This window comes from Ursus maritimus, unplaced genomic scaffold, assembly GCF_017311325.1.
Source record: "Ursus maritimus isolate PB19 unplaced genomic scaffold, ASM1731132v1 scaffold_2, whole genome shotgun sequence".
Classification (NCBI taxonomy): Eukaryota; Metazoa; Chordata; class Mammalia; order Carnivora; family Ursidae; genus Ursus; species Ursus maritimus.
In genome coordinates, this window is record NW_024424452.1 from 64492343 (window position 1) to 64520260 (window position 27918).

Consider the following 27918-nt stretch of genomic DNA (forward strand, 5'->3'; position numbering starts at 1 on the left):
GGCCTTTCATTTGACCTCTGTCTTCAGACAAATGGATTTTCCCATCTTCTGAAGTGCCTGCTGTTTCTGGGTTTCACCTGACCAGTTGCTCTGGTTCTGAAGGCAGGTAGATGAGTTGACTGTAAGGTCAGGTGGAAGATAAGGGCCAGGGGTCAAATAATCCCCTTCTTAGCCCTCCCCCATATGCGGCCTGCATGGTACCTGGTGCCTTAAATCCCTGAGCTTTTCTCAAGTTTGTATAGGTGAAATTGACTCCCCTTTGGGATTCTTTTCTGCAGACACGTGGGCTTGATCTCTCTTCTGTTAAGTTCTTAAAATTTCTCTGTCTGTACTCTGTCTTCACTTTGGTTTGGACCATACAGCTATCTCCCAGTTTTATTGCAGATCGAGTTTATCTGCTTATTGTTTTAGGGAGATGGTAATCAAAGGAAGGGGACTGAAAAGTGTTTACTCCGCAGGCTTCTTTACACATTTGAATTACTGCTATTATTATAATTTCATCAGGAATGATTCTTAAGTTATTCTTTTGTCTCAGAAACTCTAAAATAGTTGCTTGTGTTGAATATGTCCAGACATTGACGAGAATGTAGTGGCTCACTAAGAGCACCATCCTTTTGCAGAGAAATTTCTGTAGGAACCATTAATTGTACCAAACTAATTCATTCTTTTTGTTTATCTAAAATTTGTCCTCCCAGGCTGGCTTTCTACTTGCCTGTTTCTCTCTCTTTTTTTTTTTTCAGTAAAACTATCAATGGGATCTAATGCCATGAGTTATTATTATGCTTAAGCTGTTTTTCATAACCATTCACTCAATTATTCTGAATAACCTTCCTTGTTAATTTTGAAAGCAAAGTATCCTGAATAATGTCACCTTGTTTTATTTATTTTTATCCTTTCTTTGAGAGGCTTCGATTAGATTCCAAGTTTAGGTGGGATTTTTGTCGAGTGGAATTCGTGCCCTAAGTACCAGCATTTTTTTATGCCTTAGTTAATTTTTCCCTTTGCCTCTCTGCTCTATTAGAGCATCATTGCTATCCTCTTAATAGATCACATATTACAACATGCTGTCATTGTGAATAGCTTATATTAGCATTAAGAATGATTGCATACCAGCGCTTTCTGGCAATAAGTCTCTTTCTCAGAGAAAGTTTTATTCAAGACTCAGTGTAGATCCAGGTAGCTTTCTGTTTGTCCGTATTGTCCACTACAGATGACACCAAGTATGGGTCACATGGAAACTAGAGTTTTAAATTAGATCATTTTGGGGGCACCCGGGTGGCTCAGTCAGGTACGCGTCTGCCTTCGGCTCAGGTCATGATCTCAGGGTTCTGGGATCAAGCCCCACATCAGGCTCTCTGCTCAGTGGGGAGTCTGCTTCTCCCTCTCCCTCCTTTTCCTCTGTGTTCTCGCTTTTCCCTCTCTCTTTCTTTCTCTCTCAAATAAATAATCTTTTAAAAAATAAAAATAAATTAAATCGTTTTGGTTTAAATTCAACCACACTTTAGAGATAGGATGGCTGTTTACTGTAAATATACGGTTTTATGGTTTTAATGATCAGGTTCTGTATAAAGGGTAAGTGACTATTAAGAGGCTTATTGCCAGATCATTATTAAACTAATTGGGATTGTGTTTTGAAATAATACTCAAATTTTAAAAGTATTTTGTTGTGGCCACATTTCTTCAAGTGTATTTTCATTTCTTGCACTGTTCAGGAAGATTCACTTTTTATTTCTTAAAAATGAACTAACAAGGTCATTTGACCTTCATTAGAAGAGAAACAGACCCAGGAGTACAAGACACATTTAATGGAAAAGTGTAGTCCCATGAAAGTAGAAAATGTTAGAAAAAGTAGAAAATGTTATTTAGAGAACAGATATTTCATCAAAAAATGTTCAAAAGAGTAAACTATTGCTTATAATTTATGTTGATAGAGAGGGAAATGATTTGGGTATTTTCCTCCTTCAAGTAATCCTTTTCCTTTTCACTGTTGTAGCCTGCCCAGTCAAGAAGTCAGAGTTGGAATGACAAAACATGTCAGAAGTCATCTAATGTTAATAGCATTTGGCATAGGAATTATTGCCCTAGACTTGAGCACGATGTTGTTTCAGATGTTAAAAGACTGAAGGAAAATCCAAGTACTGTGGGCATTGAACAAGTGATCAGTATTAAAGGGTTAAATCTTCCAAGGAAGTCATCCGTTGTGAAGAGACCAAGAAATGGTATGTATTTTTGCTTGTGGTATATATTGTGAAATTTTAGTGAGTATTGATCACATTTAAAAAATCTATGACAAACCCAAGGTCACTAAGATTTTTCTCCTGTTTTTTTTCTATAACTGCTGTAGTTTTAGCTTTTAGATTTAGGCCTTTGATCCATTTTGAATTAATTTTTTCATATGGTGTGAGGTAAGGATCAAGGTTCACCTTTTTTGTATGTGGCAATCCACTTGTTCCACCATTTGTTAAAAGATTGTCCTCTCCCCATTGAACTGCCTTGGCACGTTTGTTGACAATCAGTTGACCTTGACCGTATATACATGTGAGTCTGTTTTGGACTCTGTCATTCTGTATCGTGGGTTTATTTGGTTATCTTTATGCCAGAACACCATTTTAATTATTGTAGCTTTATAGTAAATCTTGGGATTAAGTAATTTCAGTCTAAGTTTAATATATAAGTCTTAAGTTCGTTCTTTTTTTTGCAAAGTTGTTTTGGCTACTCTGTGCTTTTCACAATTCCATACAAATTTTAGAATCAACTTGTCAATTCAAAAATAAATAAGTAAAGCCTGCTAAGATGTTGATTGGAATTTAGTTGAATCTGTAGATCAGTTTGGGGAGAATTGACTTCTTGCCAAGATTGGGTTTTCTGATCCATTTACTTAAGTCTGTCATTTAGTGTCAGCTGTTTGGTTTTTAGTGTCTGACACACATGTATTGTCAAATTTATCCCTGCGTTTCAGATTTTTGATGCTACTGCAAATGGTGTTTTAAATACTGACTTCTAATTGTTCATTGCTAGAATCCATTTGACTCTTGAACGACAAGAATTTGAACTGCGCAGGTCCTCTTACATGTAGAATTTTTTTCATAAATACAGTGTAGTAAATGTGTTTTCTCTTTATGACTTTCTTAATATTTTCTGTAGATCACTTTATTATAAGAATACAGCGTATGACACATATACAAAATATGTGTTAATTGGCTGTCTCTCTTGTCACTAAGTCTTTTGGTCAGCAGTAGGCCATTAGTAGTTAAGTTTTTAGAGAGTCACAAGTTAGACACAGATTTCTGACTCTGGAGGGGGTCAGCCCGTAACTCTCCTGTTGTTTAAGGGTCAACTGTAGGGTTGATTTTTGTATTTTCATCTCCTGTCTGGCAACCTTGTAAATCCATGTGATCAGTTCATAGTTTTCTCTTTCATAGACTCCATGGCATTCTGCAGAGACGGTCAAGTCACCTGCAGATAAAGACAGTTGCGCTTCTCCTTGTTCCAGACTAGATGCCATGTGTTTGTTCGGTTTTTGTTTATTTGTTCATTTTATTCCCCCTCCTCCCTTTATTTCTTTTTTTTGTCTTCTGGAACCTCCAGTACATTGCTGAACAGAAGTGCTAAGAGTGGGGAAAAGTGTTTTATTTTTATCATAGAAGATGTGTAGAAGTAGAAAGACTGATTATAATCTGGTCCTTCTCTCTTCTTTCCCTCAGACATGAATGAATGAAAGTCTAACAACAAAACAAGCCCTTTGCAAAAACCTTTTCGCTAATGCTTTTGTTTTTCAAATTTAGGTATAGATTATTCATGTTTTGTCAAACTGTATTGATCCCTTGTGAGCATAAATCTTTCCCAGATAATATGTCTGGACCTTTGTCTCCTCTTCTGAAGTGGGAGCTGCACTGCCTCTTCACAAATGTCCGTGTGTGTTATGTACGGTAACATCCGCAAGCCCCTGGTCGCCAGCAAGCACACTGTGCCTGTTCGTCCCTTCCCTTCGGTCCCCATGAGGATGAGCTGTTTTATGTAGAGAACTCATTATCTCTAAGTTCTTTATGTCACAGTCTGCTTTGCTCTAACTGCCACCTGTCAATGGATTTTGTGCCCTGGGCTCACACACAAACACAAAATAAAACTGTAAGTTTTTTTGCCCTCTTTTAGTTGACGGCCCTTCATGTGTTTAGGGACAGCCACTGTGATGCTCCTGAATTTCTTTTCCAGGCTAAAAGTTGCTTACCTACCCAGGCTGTGCTTTGGATACAGTACAGATTTTGATAGTTGTGCGACTATTATGGAGAGTGGTTGTTGAAGTGTGTGGTCTTCTTACCACAGAGCACAATAAGTGTTTAGAATTGTGTCACTATTTCAGCCCTTCACCCAGAGACTATGCTTATGTGATTGCAAACTGAGATAGCTTTTGTTAACATTCCTGTCGTTTTGCTGGCATTTACTGAGTTGATAATCAAAATCCACTAGTTGTTGTTAAGGCAGGTACAGTTATATTTTTAAACTTAAAAGTGGATTAAATTATCTACTGGTACAATCAATTCGTTATAATCCATTGTTCTGCCTTTCTCGAACAATCTTTGTGTTGTCTACTAACAGGTGGGTATTCTCTGTGTCACCTGGAAAGGAGAGAAGGATCGCTCCTGGTGTCTCAGAGTTTTGAATAGATAAAACGTGTTTGCTTATATAATGTTTAACGTACGGACGTCGAGAGCACTTAGGCTGGATTCCAGACTGCTAGTCGCCTGCGGTCTTGTGGGGCCCTTCAGTTTGCTGCAATTCCCTTAACTCCTCTCCAGTTATTCTGCTCTGTCTTGTCCACTAGGATAAGATGAGAGACGCTGACGTGTCCTGCTCAGCATGTAAATCCGTGGAATTCCCCCAAACAGCTAGTCTAACAGCCTTATCACAGAAGGGAAATGCGGTTTAGCTTGGCGTGGCCACTTCTTGGAGAAACCTTACTGAGGACCCTACAATGTTTGTGTTTTCTTCTTCCCTAAGGACCACAATTCTCTGCATAATCAACAAATTAAGGCTCTTATAAGCAAAATCAAATTTACAGATCTGTAGCTTCTTAAACATCTGTGTATTTTTAAATTTGAGGTACCCTCTTCTTGTCTCTAGTATGTGGTACCCCCAACCATTTTACTGTTCTCCTAGGTAGTGAGCACTCACTCCCACATGAGTGGGAGCTGTTCAGGCTGAGAGTTAGTTGTAGTTGGACTGATTTCATACACCCACGTGCTGTCTCTGTGTTGTTGCCTATGTCAGGTGTCAGCCGACTGTATTGCTTAATCTTATGGTTTATTCTGCTGCCGTAGAGCACATGGGTCACACAGGTCTCTCGGGCCCCATAGCTAGGCGGTGAGGACCAGAACTATAACGAGGTTGCCTCACTGTGTGATGGTCACATGCACGTCAAAGGTGGTATAGTATCGGTGGTGTGTACGTGGTTGCTGGTTTTACTGGAACATTTTAAAAATCAAACAGGAAATCATACATTGACATATAAATTGCCTTCATTTTTTTATTCAGAATCAAGCCTTTAGTATCAGAGGTAAATAGCCTTACAGAATTGATTGTATCCTGAAATTTTGGTTTCGGTAATTTCACATTAAATCATACAAACAATTGACATTACATCTTAACTAATCTGTGAAGTTATAAATAAAACAGAGCTAAGGGAAATTTTTTTCTTTTGAGTCATTCTTGTGAGTCCTTTTGTGATGCATCGTTAAAGAAATAAGACTTCATCCTTAGGACAGTGAGATGTGCGCTGTAACATTAAGGCTGAGTCTCCACACCGAACAAAGATTTACAGACCATTTTGTTTTTATTTAGAAGAGCTATCAGAAGACAACCTGCTGAGTCAGTATTCCCTTTCATTTGCAAAGAAGACCAAGAAAAATAACTGTGAAGATCCTAAGTCCTTGAACTCTTCTGAAATGCTCATGCCTGACCTGGAGGATGGAAGTACTGTTAGAAAAAATGGGAGCGCAGCACCTCCGACGAGAAATAAATTTGCGGCATTTTTACGGAGGAAAAATGAAGACGGTGGAGCAGTTGTGGTCCCAGGGACCAGAAGCAGGTACAGTCCGTCCTTGTGGGCTTGTGTGTCTGTTGTACGCCCCCTTCGTCGGCCCTTGTCCAGTTGTCCCAAGTAAACACTGATTCCGGGCTGTCTGTGCAGAGCCTGGCTTCGGCTGTCTACCATCTGTGTTGTGTGTCGTCTGCGTCCCCACGTAAATGCACATCTGTCCGTACTAAAGCAAAATAAGAATGGTAGACTTACATTCTGCATTAGAAAAATTCTGTTCTGGACCGTCCCTTGCTGCTTTGTTTCTACTGGTTTTTTTTAAAAGGTAAAGACAATTTTGCAGAGTAGTTTTTTTTTTTAAGGTTTATTTATTTTAGAGAGAGAGAGAACATGAGCAGCAGGAGGGACAGAGGGAGAGGGAGAGAGAGAATCCCAAGTGGACTCCCCACTGAGCACGGAGCCCAAGATCATGAACTGAGCTGAAATCAGGAGTCAGATGCTCAACCGCCTGAGCCACCCAGGCGCCCCAGATGATTAGAGTTCTTACATTAACTAAGAACCTAACACTCTACTAGGCGTTGGGTTACAAAAATGAGAGACGTAGTGTCTGTTGAGAAGCTTGTAGTGTAGTCGCAAAAATAGGTCCATAAAGAAAACTTGTACAGTGTGGTAGGTACAGCAAAAGTACGCCTAAGGCGTTCTGGGGGCATTAAAGGGACGTCTCCTGCTAAGTGGGTGGTTGGAAAGGGTCAGAGGGAAGGGGCAGGTGTCAGGTGCCATTGTAAAGAATGGAGCCTCTACTTCCCTGTGGGCAGAGGCATGGAGCAGCCACTTGGCTGTCGACCGCCTCTGTTACTACTCCTGCCAAAATGTAAGTCTGCTAAAGGATGCTGATGGAGCAGAACTAGGAGGCCAGTTCATGGAAGGTTTGTAAGCCAGGCTAAGGAACTTCTAGACTGTAGAGGTGATAGGACCTATTTGGACGGTTTTAATCAGGGGAGGGGTATGACTTGATTCCTGCTTTTGATAGACCATTCCAAGTGTGCTATGAAGGATGGATTCCAGAAGGCCAAAAGTGGAACAGAAAGATCAGTTAGGCTGTTCTGTAGTCCCTGTGAGTATTGATGAGATTTTGGAGTTGGTATAATGTAGGTGTTAGGAATTGGGACCCTGGGATTGGACCACCTGGAGTCGAGTCCTGTCCTGTCACTCATGAGATGTTTGACTCAGGCACGTTAACTTCTGGGTGCTTCAATTTCCTCTTTTTCAAAAACGGGGCCAACAGTTATGACAACCTCAGGGCCATTGAGAGGATCACATTGTGACTATACGTAAAGGTGCCTAAAACAGCACCTGATGGATGGAAAGTCCACAATGACTAGCTCTTATTTTATGGTCTGGCTGGAGGCACTACACTGAGCAGCAGGAAGCTGCAGTGTCAGAAGTTACTTAGGCATGACCTGGTAGCCCTAAGAGAAAACTGATCAGCCCTCACATCCCTCTGGAAGACTTAGAACGGATGTGTTCTTCAAGTTGAATACACCAGGCTGCGGCCAGTCTGTCCAGCCCTGACGGTGGGAGACGGCTGTGAAGGAACCAACTGCTGGTCATCCCTGAGCCGTGCTGTAGGTGGTGCTCCAGACCCTTCTCCCATTGGGCCTTGTCAAGAAAATAGTCACATCCTGATTAAATGGTCATTCTGATTCTGCCTGTACTAGTCCCTCTCACTGAAGGTGCTTGTTAGCAGTGGAATGATGAAAAACGAGGCTGCAGACGTTGGAGAAGGCATGATGCATGCCGATGACTACATTCTAGAAAGTCGGCTTTCCTCACTTGCAGAAAATAAAATTTCCCTTTTCTGTCCTCGATGTCCAGCTTTCCTCTGAGGACAACTGATGAGGGCCGTGTTTGCATGTGTCCACAGGGCTGGCCTGGTCACCACACGAGCTTGGTGAGATACCCACTCACAGCTGCACATCCCCACTCTCTGTAGTTTAGGTCGATGTGTCACTGATAAATTGTTAAGAGCTGCTTGGAGAAATGAATTTTTTTTCTCCATCAGTTTGCTGTGAAATAATAGTTGTAAGTCTTTTTCTGACCTGGTGGTATAGCAGCATCTAATAACCAGATAGGATTAAATTAGTTTTCTTCGCTAATTTTCAAAGTTGTGTAATACACTCCGTGATTTCTCACTGCAAAATTATGAGATATTCAGGGTCGCTGTTATTTTCTCTATTTGGGGTTCAGACGTTGAGGCTCCGAGGGGTTCAACAACTTTCCCACGGTGGTGTAGTCAGTACCAGCGACGCAGAACTTCCTGGTCCCCGTCAGCGTGCTGGGTCGAAAGGAGCTAAGAGTCGTGTTGGCCTGGATGCGAGTTCTCACTGTGCCGTTGAATTAGCAGAGGGACCTTTCACACACCACTGCTTACCCTGAGCCTGGTTATCTATAAAGTATGGATGGTCATACTGCAGGCTGCTCTGGAGCCTAGCAGAAGCATTTCAAGGCCCTGACGCAGCGCCCAGTCACAAATACGTATGCAAGGATTTACTATCACCCCGCTCTGTAATGTGATTTACACTTCACACACGGTCACCCGCTGCATCAAGGTAATGCAGCAGGAGCTATTACATATGCCAGGGGTGGTCTCCATCCCGTCTGGTTTTTGGAAGTCTGCTTTAACTCTTCTTTATTACATAGATACTTATCCTAGAAACATGCCAGTTTGTCTTTTGAGACCTAGAAATAGAAATATCAATTAAGCAACACTGTAGGCTAATTGGGAAGAAGTAGCCGCGATCTGGGAGGGGTTCTGGCTTTTAATTCTGCTCTCCAGCTGATTAATTTTATAACCTTGGGCACTGCCACTTTATTTTCTCTTACCCATGAAATAATACATGGAAGACTATTTGGATATCATAGGGGTTCTTATTTACTTAAAAATGAATTATGTGATCAGACTGGCAGCTCCTGTTTTGTGCGTAGTGAATAGCCTAGTAAGACCTTTCCTTCCATGGACCGCTTGCTTCCTGGCCCGTACCCACACCTCCCTCAGCCGGGGATTTGATAAAGGATAGAGGGGATTTTTACTCTCCAGCACGTAGTAAATCGTCTGTTTATCATCTTAGATTTGAACTAATGCTTATTAAGGAGATAAATTCTCTTTAGGTTTCATATTGATCTGATCATTTATTCTGGGAATTTCCTTTTTTACCTAAAAACTCTCTGAGTACATCTTCTCTGTAATGATACTGATCTTTCTTTTGTATTGGAGTGTTTATAAGTGATTTTTTAAAGCTGCCACACTAAGTAATACCTCTTATTAATACAGAATTTTATGATAGATGTGGAAGTCATAACCTCAATATTTAAAATAGCGGAAAAGTTTATAGGGCATTTATTTAAAAAACTGGTAGAGTACGTACCACTACAAGTTCCCAGATGGTTTGCTACTAGGAGATAAGCTAAGATGAAGAGTAAGTGGCTAATTTCTTTTATTTTGCTTACAAAATAATAGACAGTAGTGGTAAATTGTCCCTTCTGTTGTATATTTCCGTAACTCTTCAAGTATTTGTCAGCCGTGTGTTAGCTGCTAGCGTAGGTGCTGTGAACGGTACCCATCCTCGGGGAGCTTCTAGTCTGTCTGGGGGTTATTACATAAAGGTCAGGGGGAAAAGACCTATGTGACAATTAGGTGTAGATAAAATATGCAGGTTCCAAGTACATGTATGTAGAGAGGACTGCTTTTAGGAAGGCTGTCTACAAATTCATCATATAAATAAATTTCTAAATGTGTGAATGTCGGTATAACCAAAATTTAAGCTTTCAAGTTCTGTTTTGTCTTTATTTACAAAATTACGTATTTATGAGAATTTTCTTGAAGAATCTAGACCGTTTTTCATTTTCTGAATCTTAATCACCTTTGTGGGGAAACTCGAAAATATTTATAGGTTCTTTCTCTTGTGTTTTTCTGGTAGGTTTTTTTGCAGTTCTCTGGATTCTGCCGACTGTGTACCCGTGGAAGCAAGCAGCGAGCCCCTGGAGGAAAGTGCTGTCACGGAGAAAGAGACCAGTCTAAGTGAGTCAGAGGGCTTAGACGGCCAGGAACTGGCTGGGTCAGACGTAGCGCGTCGCTCAGGTGATCCGATGGCAGACGAGGGAGCTGTGATGACTGACAGTGAGTCTCAGTCTTCTGAGACCAGCAGGTTCACCAGGACCATTTCACCACCCACTCTGGGGACACTCAGAAATTGTTTTAGTTGGTCTGGAAGTCTTGGAGACTTTTCACGAGCTTCAAGCCCTTCTCCAAGCCCTTCTCCAAGAGCAGCGTTGCAGCAGTTTCGGAGAAGGACTGACCCCCCCACAGCTCCGCCGGACCAGAGGGAAGTGTCCCATGCGTCTCAGTTCAAGAGCGGTGATGGCTCAGGTGATGACGCGCCTCCCTTACGGCTAGTGGGGTGGTCTCCCCAGTCTCAGGAGAGCGCAGGATTCTCGCCACACAGTTTAAGTGCGTCAAAACTCTCTCAGCCTTCTAGTAAGGATTCGGATTCAGAGGTAAGTCCCGTTATGAAGCCTTTGTTTTCAAATCCATGTGTAAGAGAAAATAGGGTGTTAATCAGGTAATTGGGGAAATGTTGCCTATGTTTTGGAAATAATTGGCTGTCCGAATTTTTTATTTTAGATCTTACTTATAGAAGGTTCACATTCTATTCATCTTAAGGACTTCTCTGTATGTTCCTATTTTAAACTCGCACCTTTAGTCTAACCCTGTGTTTCCTGAGTCACTATGAGCTCCATCAATAGGTATCTCAAGTTGTGCGCAGTTAAGACGTAAGCAGAATGATACATTGTAATACATTTAGTATTTAATTCCTTAATATACTCTTGGATTCAGATAACATTTGAAACCTTATAAGGAGATGGCCTTATTAATTTGCTGGTGTTTATCTGAAGCTTCAGTACTTAGAAATATGTTTTCATTTACTCTACTTATTCTTGCTACACTTCCCCTTCTAACAAAACAAAACAGTAATACATGTGATTTTGTTACTCTGTTTTAAGTTAATAAAAGCATCGTAACCATTTTTTCCTTATTTTATAAAATATCTTTTAGTCTGACCTAAGTCAGAACTTCAAATAAGTACTGCTCATGAGCTCCAGTTATATTGTCAGATGGCATGATAGCTCCTTCATGTCCGAGTCCCCTCAGCCTCACCCGCAGAGCATACTTCACTCCATCCTCACGACTCCAGTTACCAGGTTGTAAGAACAGTTATAGCCGCGGTACTGTTTGGCAGAAGGTTGATGACCCCGAACATTAAAGAGTATCTAATAAATCAGGAGAGCTTGTATTTATCAAAAGGAAAATATTTTATTCAAGTTCCCAAAGGAAACGTGAGTTCTATTGGACTCAAACTGCAGATAAAAGCTAACTTAAAATGTGAGCACAAATTGTTTTCACTTGGAGAAAGCAGAAATCAGTTAATGTATTGAATCCAAAATCTGTTCCATGTGGTGTTTGGGTTTTGAAGGTACTCCAGGCCCAGCCCAGGGCGGCCTCTGAGACTCCTGCTTTTCTTTCTCCGTTCACGTGCTTGGGCTTCAGTTCATCCAAACTGGTCTGGAACCCCGATGCTTTTTCACCCAAGCCCGCATTGTAATACCCTCACTTTCGTTTTGTGCTTCACACTGCATTCGCTCTTGGCCCCAGGCCGGTGCCCCCACAGCGCTGTGTCTTGAACATCTTTCATAAAAACATCACCACCTATTTGAGAACACTCTTGGGTCTGCTGAGCTCGTTCTGGAGGTGGCTTTTCCGTTTTTCCAGCGACCTCTTCCTGCTGCACTTTGTAAGCTTTTAGCCACGTGTTGCTGAGAAGCCTTCCCAGCTCACAGGCTGTAGGCTGTGCATGCTGACGGAACTTCCCACATTTCTGACTTCCACATAACCGTTTTTTGTATCTCTCGCCACCAGATGGAGTAAACTCCTGTTAGGAAAAACAAATTGTTAATTCTCAAAAAATTAGAACACTAACAGGTAACATAAAATTATAGAATCTTTCTTTGATTCAGAAAATGTTTCAGAAAGCCACAATACTATTGGGCTTCATATTTAATACTAGTTTTCACCGGATGGCTCTGAAGAAAATATTTCTCTAGTGGAGCCTTCCATCGGTAGTTCACTGTGAAAAGCAACAACCAGAGATTCTAATGTGTGTTGACTTCATTGGCCCTGTTTGAGGTGAATTGATCTTTGGACCTTACTCATGACCTTTATTTTAAGAAATTTAACATCTGAAACTAACGTATGTCAACTACACTTAAAAAGAAGAAAGAAAAAGAAACAAATGATTTATCTCAGAGTCAGCACAACTGTTAGCTGGAGTGAGGAATATTGGAATTTCTGTAAGTTACAAACCAGTTAATGGAGTGTTTTTCACTTTGGGGTTATTTTTTTAAGTATATAACACTGTAAAGAATCCCAAAATAATTTTTTTTAATCCTCTTGAAGAATACAGAAATGTAAAGTCTTCTGAATCTTCCATTCATTGTTCTTTTTTTGTGACTTTTGTGGGAAGCCACATTATTCTGTCTATAGAAAAGCTCTACAGGATGGGGTAGCCCGAGGCGAGATCTCAGGCTCATTGTGAAAGGTAACTTCACTTGACACAGTGTTGCTGCTTCTTGAAAGTAGATCTGCCCCATTCTTTTCTTCAACGTTGAATGAACACGTTTCAAAATTAAAAGATGTGGCTGCAGTGGTTCCACTTCTTACAGCTAGTGATTTCTGAAAACCGTCAGCCGGGCTCGGGTAAACCAGTAACATTATAATAGGTTTGTCTTACTTGACTCAGCATTTTGACAGGCTCCCAGAAGGGTTAAGAAAGCCTTCAAATGTAACCAGATACTTTATTTTATACAATTTTCTTTAGCCAAAGCATCTTGCTAGTTTCTTCAGTGAAACTTGGGGGAAACTAGCAAACACCGTTTCCGCTTAGATTCGTTTCTTTTCCTCTGCTCCATGTATTATACCTTTCTGAGAAATTACATTTTTATTTATACTGATTTTCTTGTTTTACTTGTTTTATGTTTTGTTGAATATGGGTTAGTTGTCATAAAGAATCCACAGTCAAAATCTAATTTTTTTTTTTTAATCTGGGGTAATCTAGGAATCTGACTGCAATATGAAGTCACTTGATCAACGAGGTAATCTGAAATCCAACCTACGTTTATCTCCGTTTTTGAAAAAAGACACACCTCTAAGAAACAAGGTAAAACGAACAATTTTTTTAAAATGTCAGAAGCAGTGTATGTTTATTACCAGAAACTGGGAAATACCAACAAAATTAAAAATTAAAATGCCTATATTTTTATTTACAGGAAAAACGTCTACTTTCAGTCCTATTAGGGCCATGTTTATGCCTGATTGCGGGTGGTGAAGTTGTGAAACCCTTATCCTCTCTTGCAGTATAACGAGCTTCTACGGATTACTTATAATGATGAGCAATATGCCTTTGTAGGAGTTTAGCTAATTCCCTTACATTTGTCATTTACCCTAAACATGTTTTATTGCAGCAGACACTGCTGCATCCAAGATCCCATGGATAAGTATTTAGTATCATTTTTGATTGTTTCATAGGGGTGAATTCCATGGACTGGTATTACTGGCCCATACAGTTTAAAGCTTCGATATGTGTTGCCAAAAGACCTTCTTGACACTGTATATCCAATAAGCCAGGTTTTTTTTTTTAATCAAAATATATAAATATTTCCATGACTGCATAGTGAAAGCTCACAAGTTAAGGCATATTTTATATATTATATTAAATGTTCTTGCCCGTTAATATGAAAATGCTCATTTCTAACTCAAAAATGCACAAAAGATATAAATAGTACAAAAGAAAAAGTACACAATGATTGATTAATATATAAAAGCATGTATAACCTCAGTAGTAGTCAAATAATGCAAGTTAAAATAACGAAATGTAATTTCTTACCTCTCAGATTTTCAAAACTATTTTTAATTTTAATTGTACTCATTTTTATGAGTAGTGTATGAAATAATCACAAATTAATTGTGTATAAATTGCTCTGCCATTTCAGGAAAGCAATTTGAACAAGTTTAAATAATTCAACCCAGTAAGTGCATTCTAGGACTCAAGTCTAAGGAAATAATGAGCGTTTAAGTACATGAATACTTACCCTGCATTGGTTATAATAGTGAAAAATTGCAAATAGTCTAAATATCTAAAAATAAGGGAGTGAATTATTAAATACATAATTGGTTTTTGGTGGGTACCGGTGAATTTTTTTCTTTGTCATGCTTTTCCATAGTGGACACATTATCTTTCTAGTAGCATAAAAACTTCTTTAAAATTTCATTAAGTGGGCTGCATATCCATTTGAAAAAAAGATCCCATCTCATACTATATAAATATAAATCCTAAATATTAAACACTTAAATGTAGAATATGTAACTATAAGACTGTTTTTAAAATCTTTGAGTGCAAAAGGCTTTTTCAGACCTCACTGCCTTGGAAGGGCGTCCGTATTATTTTTGAGTAAAGAGGAAGAACATGAAGTTGTGGTATTGCTGCTTAAATACCCAAACTACTCATGCACACCGTGTGTGTTTATATAATCATAGTAAAAAGTCTGGAAAGATACCAGATTATTTTCAGTGACAGATAGGACTGGAGATGTAGAAAGTACTTTCCCAAAAGAAGTTATGTCTAGACATTAAACTGTCATATTATTATTATTATTACTCTCAGAAGTTTTTGCAGGGTTCTAGCTGTCACTTCTGTTTTGGTGAAAACTCCCCAGATGGACCTTCCCTCTTGCTCCCCAACATCCATCTTTAATATCTAAAATGAAACTCACCCTTTTGTTGTTGTTATGCCTCAAACCAGTTCTTCTCAGAACATTTTTTATTTTCATCTGCTACATAATATTATATTATTCTTTGTCATTTAGTTTTAAAATCTTAGGGTCCTTTTTCTTTGTATCTGCCAGATCGATCCTTCTTCTGCAGGGGGGGAAGAAAAACAACCACGCGTGTGTACCTATCCAAATTCTAATGTTTCTTTCTTTGTCTTGTTTTGTGCTCTCTCCCTTCTCCCCTCACCAGCATCCCAGATCAAGATTTCCTCTTTCATGTGTGAGCATTCCCGTTCTTTTTACCTCCTTTGGCAACTGCATCAATATGAAAGCCTTGTTTTATATACTTCACTCTTACTGTCCTAAAGAAGAACAACAAAATGTCGATGGCTCCCTGTTTCCCATAGGATAAAAATCAACCCTTGGGTAGAAAAAGCTAAATGTCAGTAGAGATCTGTTTGAACAACCTATTCAAAACAAAATTCACTTCTACATGTAAACAGGAAAACTATCCAAGATAGATTATTAAGTAGAACTAAAACATAGTAAGTGAAAACAGACATTTTTACACACTGCTTATTGGTTATTTTTCTATTGTAATGTGCAGAGAGTAGTTCGAAATTAACTGTAGGTCGTTGTTTGAACAGAACAGTATTAAAAGGGGTATTTGCTCTGCAGGTTCCTGGGCTGTATAAATCTAGTTCTGTGGACAATCTTTCTACAACCAAGATCAAGCCTCTAGTTCCTGCCAGAGTCAGTGGGCTCAGCAAGAAGCCGTCAGGTGTGCAGAAGAGAAATCATCATAATGCCGAGAACAGGCCGGGATTACAGATAAAAATCAATGAGCTCTGGAAAAATTTTGGATTTAAAAAGTGAGTTTCCTTGTTACTTACTCTAAGATAGGATAAATTATTATTTTTTTGTAATTTCTATCCCTTTTCCCAATTCTTTCTGTTTTCATAGAAGTCCATTTTGTTTTCTCTTACTCTAAGAGAGTTATTTTACTCTATTCTTTTTAGCTGACTCCTTGTAAGTGTATTTAACTTCAATGTCTATACCTTCATTTCGTGAAAAGGTGACAAACTAAAAATCCTCCGTTCTTGTTCTGGCTTTGGAGTCTGTTGTTAAGCAGGTGATTTTTTTCTGGCCTAAGTGTCTTTGCTTCTTTCCTTTCAAGTCTCTCAGGTTTGTAATGAAAATAAAGTTGTTTTAGACATGAGGGTGGGAAGGTAATGCTGTATCATATTTCTTGATTTAAAGCAATTTGTTTCCTTAAATCATCATATCTGAAATGGGGGAATCACTGAGTGTATGTGATGATTGTGCCAAATTTCTAATGTATGGGGCAGACACTGTTTTAAAAGAGCTGACGCCCTGTATATCTCCCTTCCTTGAGCCACACGGTACTTCCTTCCATTAGACGACAGAATTAGTCTCAGAGTAGCTATGATTTATAACTAATTTATTCTCTTGTTCTTCTCAATAAAGCAAATGTGTAAGAATGAGGGGCAGGTTTCATGGAGGGTGGGATTAAGCCTTGCCACGGTCGGATGAGATTGTATGAGCAGAAACACTGTGTAAATAACTGCTGGACACAAGTATTTTTTATCTGTGTGAAGTCGAGGGTGAAACCATACAGCAGCGGTTCTCAGACGTCTGCCTTCAGACACCTTTACACTCTCAAATCATTGAGGGCCCAAAACACTCGGTTTATGTGGGTTATATCTGTCAGCATTTAACTTAGAAATGAAGACGGGCTTTTTAAAATATTTATTTTTAAATAACAATGATGAACCCATATTAAAATCAATAGTATTTTACTACAGAAAATAACTTTTCCAAAACAAAACAAAAAAAAAGTGGAGTGACTTTTTTAAAATTTTTGCAAATCTTAACTGTGGCTTACTAGAACTGAGCTGGGTTCTTACGTCTGCTTCTGTGTTTGGTGTGTTAGGAGAGGTTGTTTTGGTTGAAGTGTAGGAAGAAAATCTGGCTCCGCACACATTTCTGTTTGGGAAATGTGTAATTGAATAGACTTTTTATTTAGCTGTAAATTTTCTACCTTGACATTATACCAAAATTCAACAAATGATGGTTTCTTAAAGGTAGTTTCAATATCAGATATGAAGCCAAGTCTACCGACTTTTCATGGTCTGTGTTCTGTTACAGTCCTTTGGCCCGTCGTGCACCGAGACTGCGTCTTTTACTCGTGCGTGCATTGGTCATTTAGAAAATGCTGGTTTATTGAGTTGTGTTTGTCTTCCAAATGTTGACGCATTTCGTTATACAATATAAAGAAATCACAGTCTTATAAGCAAAGTCTTTAAGTATTGGGAAGCTGGCAAGGGGCAGACACAGGTTTTCCAAAATTCTGACTTTCACTTGAAAGCTTGAATTTTATTGTTGGCAACAAATACTGTTAGTTGTTTCCTTGGGGGTAAGAACAGGCTCTCTTTGTTCATATTATTTATTTTTTAAAAATATTTTATTTATTTATTTATTTGAGAGAGAGAGAGAGAGAGCACAAACAGGTAGGGGTAGAGGGAGAAGCAGACCCCCGCTGAGCAGGGAACCCGATGGGGGCTCCATCCCAGGACCCTGGGATCATGACCTGAGCCGAAGGCAGACGCTTCACCGACTGAGCCACCCAGGCGCCCTCTTTGTTCATGTTAGAGAAGCCCTTTGCCAGATACCTAAATTTGAATGACCATGGTGTCACACGTGCTTTCCCACTTGGGATAACCGTCATACTTCCGTACAACACAAGCACCTCGTGTTGTGTTTCCCGTTTTGTCATACAGTACTACAAAGTTGAGAGGGTTGAGGGTTTAAATCATTAAAAAATTAATGATTTTTACTACTTCATCAAGAACGTTCTTAAGCGAGTGTACATTTTCTTTTTCAGTAACTACAAGTACGTGGAGCTGGAGGGTACAAGTGCCGCTGGTATTTCTCACGCGGTTTGGGGCTGGTGTCCTGACCGTGCTGAGTGGCCAGTCGCTTTGATTCGGTTCTGGTTCTGGGTGATCAGTACAAGTGTCAGCGCAGTGGGAAGGCAGATAGAGTCTAAGGACTCATATGAAATAGTTTTAATCCTGTAACCCCCTGAGAGGGTCTTGGAAATTTTTAGGGGCCCGTGGGCCATACTTGAGAATTGCTAGTTGAGGGTGCAAAGGTATTCCTAAGTGCCTTTTAGAAAATAAGACTTACTTGGATTTTTGTTGACAGGAGATAGAATTACCTGTGTTATCTTTGTAACGGGATGAATTTTTATAGACCTAGAGCTCCCTTCCAGCCAAAAAATAAGCTGGGGGGAGGGAGGAGTAAAAGACAGGGCTTACACCTTCCTCTGGGGGGAGGGAGGAGTAAAAGACAGGGCTTACACCTTCCTCATGCTTCACTTACGTGGGTGCTTAGCCAGACTTGAGAAGGGTGCTAAGGGGAAAGACTAAAGTTTCTTTCTCGCAATCGTTCTGCCTTAGCTCGTACATATTTAGTAGTGGCCTTGCACCTGCCTTGAAAGGTGACTTAGGAAGCAGGAAGGGGAACTAAGAAGCAAAACTCAAATTTTACTGCGATACTCAGAGGAGAACCTCAATGTGTCATATATTAAGACAAACTAAAAGGTCTTATCTTCATATACCTCTCTTTGGTCTAGGTAGATTATGCTATAATAATTGGTTCCCTAAAAGCACCAATTCATTTTGTTATATTTTGCAGAGATTCTGAAAAGCTGTCTTCTTGTAAGAAGCCGGATCCCCTGTCACCAGTCAAAGATAACATCCAGCTAACTCCAGAAGCAGAAGAGGACATATTTAACAAATCCGAATGCCTGCGTGTTCAGAGAGCAATATTCCAGTAAATGCGGGCAGCTGGGACGCTGGCGCCTGCAGAGAATATCAGTTTGAAGTGCTGTTTGGGAATGCAGCCGCTACCAAAGATTTACTCCTAGATGTGTGCCGCTTTTTAAATAGAGTACATTTTGTATATTAACTATGTAGTAATTTCTTTTGTTCAGCTTTTTATATTTTCATAAGAAGCTAAGTAGAGAAATCATTTTATTTTTGACAGTTTTTGGAAATTTTGATGTTTTGGGGCAAGTCTCCTGAAATTTATAAAAACCTACTCTAAAGATTTCTGTCATGTTGTCAAGTATAAGGATGGTAAATGAGAAGCCACAATTCTGTAATCATTTTATCCTGGAGGGAATCACTGTATTTCTCCAAGCTTTAAATTTTACCCCCTGCCTTTCCTATCTCTTTCAGGGTTGAATTGAAAATGAAGCTGCTGGCATGGAAGGGGTAGCTGGAAGGGTTAAAGATCACTGCCCACATGGGACAGTGCTCTGCTATCCCTGAAGGGTTTGCTCAGGTTATGGATTGACAGTGAAGGAAAACTGCTCTCAGCTTCCTGTGAAAAGAACTACTTACATTGTTAATATTCTTAAACTTCAAAATAGCCTGTTTTTCCTACTATGTTTTTTTTAAAGTGTGGACTGAAAATCCCTTAACTAGAGTCTTAGGTGTAATGTAAGATCCTAAAGCATCAGGGTCTGTGATGTGTACACACTGCAAAGACATAGGCAGGTACCTGGAGAGAGAACGAACCATGCAAGTGAATACTGGGAGGGAGGCGAGGGAGAGGGAAGGGGAAGGCAAAGGACGGATCTGGCAGACAAAGGTGCGTTACCTGAGATACAGAGGATAAAGTACAGCGATCTGGAGTATTTTAGTTTTAAAATAAGACTTGATAGAAGACTCTTGGATAGAGTCAGAATGGAACGAAAAACATAAGTTGTAAGAAACAGCATAAAAATTGTAAAAGAAATAAAAAACCAATCTGAAAAAGACCCAAAGAACACAAACAAATTCGAGCTCTCTGTGAATGTTTCCTGTTCTAGAACAAATTAAGAATGTGACTCAAACTTTGTCTACAAATGTTTATCTCCTCACTGACTTAAAATGCCACTTAAATGACAGAAAAGGAATAAAACAGTATAAATCCATAAAGGTTAACAGAGGAAAGAGACATCAGGCAAGGAAACAGATGGATAAGTGGTAAGTGATTTAGCAAAGAAATGATCAATTCCGCAGTGGTAGAAGCCAACAGGAAGCAGACATTTAGATGGGCTCCGTAAATGGAAACATGCAGCTTCCTCCAAAGCCAGGGGCTCGAGCTGAGTCTGAAAATGGAACTGGCTGAAAACCTTCAAAAATAGTGTGGGAGGAGGGGAAGATGACAGCAAGGCCATAGTTTTCCTGTCTCCGAATCCCCACATAACAGCAACTGGACAACAAAAAACCTGTGAACAGCATTACAACAAATTTAAGTGCCGGCATCCTTAAATGGCAAAGTATAAGTGGATGAAGACAAGCCACCAAGAGCCACAAGTCCCCAGGATGGAAAAGCAGGGGAAGGCAATAGGGCATTGACTGGACCTGAGAACAGAACGTTAGAATAACCACTAAAACACACAGCAGGTCAGGCTGGAGCTGGGAGAGGCTTTCCCATTCCCGCGGTGAGTGAGTACAAGGGGCGTCGGAAGGAACCGGCTGGTCTGGTCCACGTGAACTGTTGGAACCAATCTGCCGAGTTGGCCAGGGCTCCTGGGATGGGGTCCCCCACAGAAGAGAAACTGGGGAGAGGAAGACCAATATTGAGCAGGACAGGGACAAGAGAAGCAAAGGAGAGGAGGCTGAAATACAAGTGGAAGGAGGAACCGGTGACCAACAAATCTCAGCAAAATTAGGAAGTTAACAAATATTGAAGATGGGGACAGAGGTCCAATATACAGATAATAGTCTTTGAAGGGGAAAAAATGATAATTTCTGAAAACTTTACTAATTAATATTTTGAAACTTTTTTTTCTTAAAGTGCATTTTTTAAAAAACAGAGAATAGAGCATAAGCAGGGGAAGGGGCAGAGGGAGAGAGAGAAAGAGAATCTCAAGCCAACTCCGTGCTGAGTTCAGGAGGGCGAGAATGCCCTGAGCCAAAATCAAGAGTTGGGACACTTAACTGACTGAGCCGCCCAGGTGCCCTTTAGCGTGCCCTCTTGTACCCAAGATTATTGATCCAAAACATGCAGCACCAAGACTAACAAAGTTAATTTTAAAAAAGAAGAAATCCTTGGGGTAGGCAAAAACAGCAGGTGACGAGGGAAAAGTTAGATGATCATCAGACTTTTCCATAATTATTCTTTGTGCTTGAAGAAAATGGAGTAACATTTTGAACATACCCCAGGGAAAACGCAAGAATTTGGGGGATAGGGTTCCCTTAAACTCTTCTTGAGGAATCAGAAAATGAGCTCCATTAGAAGACAAAATAACTAGAGAAATAGCACTGTAAAGACTAGTGGTGAGCATTAAACATAGTCGCCTGTACAATGAAAAACTGGAGTTCCAAGAGTATGGTATGCAATGGCTATACATCCAGATGATAGAGTACAGCTAAAAAGGGGGGAAAGCACGTGCAGAAATATTTGCCGTAGCTGATGGTAGTCTGATAGTGTTGTTAGGACTTGGGCATATAATGTGGGGTAGAATAAATGGACATTTATGGGATATTTCAATTCATCCCCTGTTTTCTTGAGAACCAGAATTCTTGATGTGGGAAAGAGGAGGTGAAGATGTGGGTTATTTTTTTTTAAATACCTGTAGTTACGAATCTGAGTTGGAAGTAGTGGTAGAAACAAGCATATATAAAATATGTCTGTATATATATACTCCTTATGCATATATGCTACATGTATACACGCTGAAGAGACCTAGAAAAAATCCAGTACCAATAAGCATTACTCAGTTTGTAGTCTTAAAATACCATCTTTTTAATCAAAGGAAACCAGAGCATCTTGACAAAAAAAAAAAAAGTCTGGCAGGAAATATAGAAGAAAAGCCTAGAATATCTTATTAAAACAGAAGCTATCACAGACTACTGTATAATTTCATAAAGACGTAGGAGCCAGCTCAAACAGGTCCAAACATGGCTAAATTTGATCGTGAAAAAGGATAATAATTGCAACTTACTGAAACACAAACATGAAAGATAACTGATCACCTATTCATTATCTTGAAAACGGGGAAATGGAGATATCAAGCATTTTCCTGTCTTTCCTCTGGACTGTACCACTAGGTATCCAAGCAGCAGCAGAAGGGGGGTGGAAAACACGTTTTGATGTTCCAATAATGAAAAAGAAACGTGATTATATCACTATTTTGCAACACCTCGTGGATGGATGGATTTAGACATTGAGCATCAGCTGCCATTAGTATTCCAGAAGGAGACACCCAGGTGTGTTATGCGTCTTAGTGAGAGAACCCCGCATCCTCTATAGTTTTGCCAAGGGATGGGAGGGGAGGCTGATAGTGCCTCTGGGTCCCGCTGCCAAAATGCAGGAACAAACAGGACAGAGAAACATGTGGAGCTTACGTGTGCAATGAGCACAATCCACATGGAAACCACAGGTTTAATACCCTGGGATTTTCAACAGATAAATTGTAAGGAAAGGGATAAGGAGGGAAATTCCATTATTTTTTCTTTAAATGGACAAAATGAAACTAGATAATGTAAGGATGCACACCTTGTTGATAGAACTAGAGACATACAGGGGCGCCTGGGTGGCTCAGTTGGTTGTGGGTCTGCCTTTGGCTCAGGTCATGATCTCAGGGTCCTGGGATCCAGCCCCATAAGGGGCTCCCTGTTCAGTGGGGAGCCTGCTTCTCCCTCTCCCTTTGCCCCCGGTCGTACTTGTGCTCTCTGTCTCTCTCTTTGTGTCAAATAAATAAAATCTTAAAAAAACAAAACTAGGGACAAAGAAGTGATAACTAAAATTCAGGATAGTGGCTACTCTAGGGGAGAGGGAGGGCATTGATGTTAGGAAAAAGTACATGGAGGGGGTTCTGGGAGTGGCTGGCAAAATTTTATTTGATGACTTGGGTATAATGTATAATAGGGTTTGTCCTATAATAACACAATAGCTTACGGAGCTATCCTTATAAAGTGTTAGCCTTATAATAAGCTATTTATTTTGTGTGGTTTTCTGTTTTATAATAACTTTTTAAAGTAGTGACTCATGTTGACGATGTAATCGACTGTAAGACGCACCATTATTTTACGGTGTTTTGTTTCAAGATTTCATTTATTTGAGAGAGCAATACAGAGCTAATGAGAGAGAGCACAAGCAGGGAGGAGAAGGAGAAGCAGGCTCCCTGCTGAGCAGGGAGCCCAACATGGGGCTCAGTTCCAGGACCCTGGGATCACGACCTGAGCCAAAGGCAGACGTTTAACCCACTGAGCCAACCAGGTGCCCCACCATTGTTTTAGTTTTTTCATTGAAAGAGAAAATCTATTTTAAGACACTATTTTCGAGAATGTTACAAAGCATACCTTAGAATAGATGAAATGCAGCAATTAGACACCACAGATCTTGTGCCTCATGCACAAAATCCAGCAGCTATCCTCACTTCCCAAAGACTCGAAGCTTACTCTGGACAGTCAGCACCAGACAGCCTCTGCTCGTGAAAGAACTGGAATGCAGTGGAGGGAAAGATGGTGTGTGGCTCTGGAAAGAAGGAATGACAGAATAAGCTAGAGTGTGATCCCCCCGACCCATCTCCCTAATACTTAGCTCCCATTCTCACTTCTCCCACTGGGATCCCAATTATATTGTGTGAGACTTTCAAAATTGTCCCACAAGTCTTAACACTGTTGTGTTTACTTTCTGCTTTGCTTTTCTCTGTTTTCAATTTAGGTAATTTCTACAGATTCGTTTTAAGTTCTTTCCTTGGCTCTTTACTGTGTTTTTGGTTTGTATTTCCAGCATTTCTCTCTCAGTCTTACAGTGTCCATCTCTCTAGTGACGTCCCCCATCTGCTCATGCCTGTTATCCACTTTTCCCACTAGAACGCATGTTAGCCCATAGTTATTTTAAATTCCTTGTCTGCTATTTCCAGACTTGTCTGGGTCATCTCTGAGTCTGGTTCTGTGTCTTGTGTGTTTAACAGTTTTCTTTTGCCGTGTGTGTGTGTGTGTGTGTGTGTGTGTGTGTCACAGTTTTTCACCAAATGCCATCTACGTTGGTACAGAACTGTAGTGACTGTCTGTGCCTGGAAGTGGCGTGCCTCTTCTCCCACGGGTGGCTAGAGTGGGGCATTGCTGAGGACTAGTCAGGAGTGTAACAGGGTTGGACTTGTTGTTACTACGAGTACTGTGGGTGCACCACAGACTTCATACTCCTCTAGCGTTGCCTGTGGTTGGGCGCTGCTCCGTTGCCCCGTCGTGTTGCTGTTTTCATCAGCGTTCTCACCGTAGCCTGGGTGTCAGCCTTCCTCAGGCACCTGTGGCTCAGAAGGGCTCTCTCCTCTCCAGCCGTGGACTTATGGGGCCTATTTGGTGCTGTTTGATGACTAGGTGCAGCCTCGAGGGTAACACTGTTATTAAATGTGACAATTCTATTAGATTTTACAATCCACTCTACAATAAAGGCATTATCCTCCTTTGTTTCTCAACAACTCCCAGCAAGATCCTGGCAACATGGTCAGTGTCCCACATCCCTCTAATTAAGTGACTTCTAGCCAGCAGGCACTGTACATTGTACGGTCACGACTTTCTCAACACATTTTGGTGTTTATTTGTCGACTTACGGTTTAGGGGATTGAAGAGGTCCGGTTAGGAATCAGAAGACTCGATATGTAATTCTGACTTTGCCTAAAATAAGTGACTTTGGGTAAACTGCAGAACCTGTGTTGTTCTCTTTTTTCTCGTGGGACAAACATGAGGGGTTGACCCGTAAGTCAGACATTGCAACTCCAAAATTCTGTGAACAAAACAACACATTATTTCTGAGTGACCTTAAAGGCTGTTCCGTGAGCTCCACAAGAGGGCATGTTGCTTCCATGTTGCTTAACGTCTGAAGCGCCTCTCCCAGCTCCGTTAAGTCTATTTTAAAAATCCTCTTGTGCAGTGTTTCACTTTTATTTCTTTTAATTATACAAATAGAGCATAAGTATATTTTCACTTATAAAAATTCTAACATTATGGACCAGCTTCAAGTCTCTTTTGATTCGTACCCCCTCCTAATCCCCTGTCCCTATTGTATCAGGTCAGTGGGTCATCTTTTATGATGTTTTGTTTTATGTGGTTTTTAAAACGTGACTTCCACAACTAACATTTTAAAATCTGCGTGTGATTTGAATATTTATTCTGTTAATATACATAGATTAACTTATTTTTAATTACTCTCTTTAACACCATAAGATGCAGGTCATCATTTACTTGTTTCTTAATGACTTGTAGGTGGTTTTTTTTTTTCAGTATTGAAACATTTCCTCAAGTATTTCAAGTACTACATTTTGAAAAAAGTAAAGAACCTCGCAAGAGTTCATGGTAATTAAGATTTTAAAGCTAATTTTTTAACCAAAGTAGGAATATTTTAGTAATTTTACTACCCACAAAAATCTGTAGTCTATTTACAGAAAAGGGACTAGAAGGGAAAAGCACTTGACAGCCGTCCTTGGAAGCGTTGGGTGTAGTCCGTTCCCCGATGTAAATCGTCCAGGGATGCCATGCCTGTCAAGGAGGGCGTTGACAATTATGTTTTTTTCCTAGACTGGATTAGACCCAAGAAACCCATGGCCTCATTGAAGCAGTGGACGAAAACCAGAAAGGAACGACCTGGTGTGGCCACCGCCATGCGGACAGCAGCGGGACTTGCTTGCCTCTGGATCCTCTACGACGTCAAGGAAACGTTTGCTGGGAATGAGCCAGGGCTATTTGTATTGTACGTACACAAGAAAAAGATGACATGCCTGACAATATTAATGTAAAATGAGTTGTATCTACAACAAACATTCCTGCAGAAAAGGAGAGGCCCCTCTTTGGGACCTTTTTAAGATTTACAACCTGACGGAGCTTGAAGGGGCTGTATGTGATGGAGATAGATAAGAGGCAGTGGAGTGGGGGTGCCTTCCACACAGGGACTTTGTGGGAGCAAAGCTTAGGGAGGGAGGCACACAGGGTATGTTTGCAGAAAAGAGACCAGCTGAACCAGATCAGAGGGCTTGCACTGGGGGAGCGGGATAGGGCTCAGCTAGGGGCTCACCCTGCAAAGGTCTTAACTGGAGTTTGGACGCGAGCTCCGGGCAGTAGAGTCAGTGAAGTCTTCCCGATGGCCAGTTTCTGCTCTGCCTCCATTCCTAGCGCTGGGGTTCCAGTGAGCGGTCATTGTGTGTGTGTGTGGGTAGGAAAGGGAAAGGTGGGCAGGCCAGCAAGGACTAGTAACAGAAATGCAGTGCCAGTATGAACACCCTCTCCCAGCCCCCAGTTAACTATCCGCAGCGTAAGGCCCACTTGGGATCTTACTTCGATTTGTGTGTTTGTCTCCTCAGTAAGCTGTGAGCTCCATGAAGACAGAAAGACCGCGTGGCCACGGTGACTGTTCTTCATCGTACCCTCAGCTCCTACCATGGTGCCTGCAACAGGGTAAGGCTTTTTTTTTTTTTTTTTGAGTGAGTAAATGAATGAATAAAAGTATGTTGCTACAGAGTCAAAATAATTATTTCCGTTATTATAGAAGAGGAAGCAGAAGCTCAGAGAAAATAACTCCTATGGTAGCCAGCCTCGCCATGGCCCCTGATGAACCCTGCCTCCTGGTAGTCACAGTCTTGCATCATTTTTCCCCAAACTGAATAGGGCTCCCCTGTCAAACAACAACAGTGTAGGAAGGACAGTGTACGACTTCTGAGGCTAGGTCACAAAATACTGCATGACCTCACTTATATGTGGAATCTAAAAAAACCCCAAACTCATAGAAACGGGTTGGTGTTGCCAGGAACAGCAGGGTGGAGAAATGAGTGAGGGTGGTCAGACGGAACAAGCCTCCAGTTATAAGACGGATGGGTTCTGGGGATCGAACGTACAGCATGGTGACTGCAGTTAACAATACTCTATTCTATAATTGAAAATTGCCGAGAGAGTCGATGTTGAAAGTTGGTACCACGCACCAAAAAATGGTAACTGTGAGGTGATGAACTTGTTAACTTTATTGTGGTCATCACGTCACTATAATAGTTATATCAAATCATTACATTGTACACCTTCAACTTATGTTTTAAACTTATAAATAATGTTGTATGTCATATATGATTCAATAAAGCTGTGAGAAAAGTAGACATGGTGATCCTCATCTTGTTCTCTTTCTAGGTCAGAGAAGCCTGGGGAAGCCAGCTGCCGTGTTGTGAGGACATTCAAGCACCATGATGAAGTGGTCCCTGTGGCGAAGAGCAGAGGACTTCTGCCAGCAGCTGGTATCAGCTTTCCAGAGACAGGACTGAGCCATCCTCCGGTCAGGCCTTCAGATGACTCAAGCCCTGGCCCATGTCTTGACTACAACAGGGTGAGGCACCCCAAGACAGAGCTGCCCAGCTAAGCTGCCCCTGAACTCTTGACCCACATAAATCGTGTGAGGTAAGAAATGCTTGTTGTTTTAATCCACGAAGTTTTGGGGTAATTTGTTACACAGAAATAGCTAACTAATGCAGCTTCCAAATCCTCATAACTGAGCTTCTCTGAAGCAGGTCACGTGGCTGGGGTCAGGCTGGGAAAATTCTGAAGGCACCAGACCATCCGGTCATGGTGACTGACTGGCACTGTATCCTCCTCCCAACCTACAGAACTCTAAAAATGGAGCTTTCTTAGGAATCCAGAGGACCAATGCCCAGATGTCATCAAGAGTACATTGTAACAGATTCCAGAGGTGTGGAAAGCAACAATTTGTTTAGGTGACCCACAAGTTCCAGATTGGTTTGGGACAAGCTATTATATAAATCAAATCAAGCAATAAATTTAACCAAGAAGGAGGGAGGGAGGGAGGGAAGGAAGGAAGGAAGGGAGGAAGGAAGGAAGGAGGAAGGAAGGAAAGGAGGGAGGAAGGAAGAAGGGAGGGAGGAAGGAAGAAGGGAGGGAGGAAGGAAGTAAGGAAAGGAGGGAAGAAGGAAGAAAGGGAGGGAA

The 27918-nt window shown here is 40.8% G+C and overlaps 1 protein-coding gene across 1 annotated transcript in view; it reads left to right on the forward strand.

Annotated features, from left to right (window-relative positions):
* The window catches only part of EXO1 (exonuclease 1), a 33842-nt gene extending 14087 nt beyond the window's left edge, over nucleotides 1-19755 (forward strand). Inside the window, exons 9-14 of the mRNA XM_008694705.2 lie at nucleotides 1994-2219; nucleotides 5839-6085; nucleotides 10012-10588; nucleotides 13204-13305; nucleotides 15593-15786; nucleotides 18635-19755. Coding sequence (XP_008692927.1) covers nucleotides 1994-2219; nucleotides 5839-6085; nucleotides 10012-10588; nucleotides 13204-13305; nucleotides 15593-15786; nucleotides 18635-18776 — 1488 coding nt within the window. The 3' untranslated portion in view covers nucleotides 18777-19755. The remainder of the gene's footprint in view (nucleotides 1-1993; nucleotides 2220-5838; nucleotides 6086-10011; nucleotides 10589-13203; nucleotides 13306-15592; nucleotides 15787-18634) is intronic.
* The last annotated feature ends 8163 nt before the right edge of the window (nucleotides 19756-27918 follow it).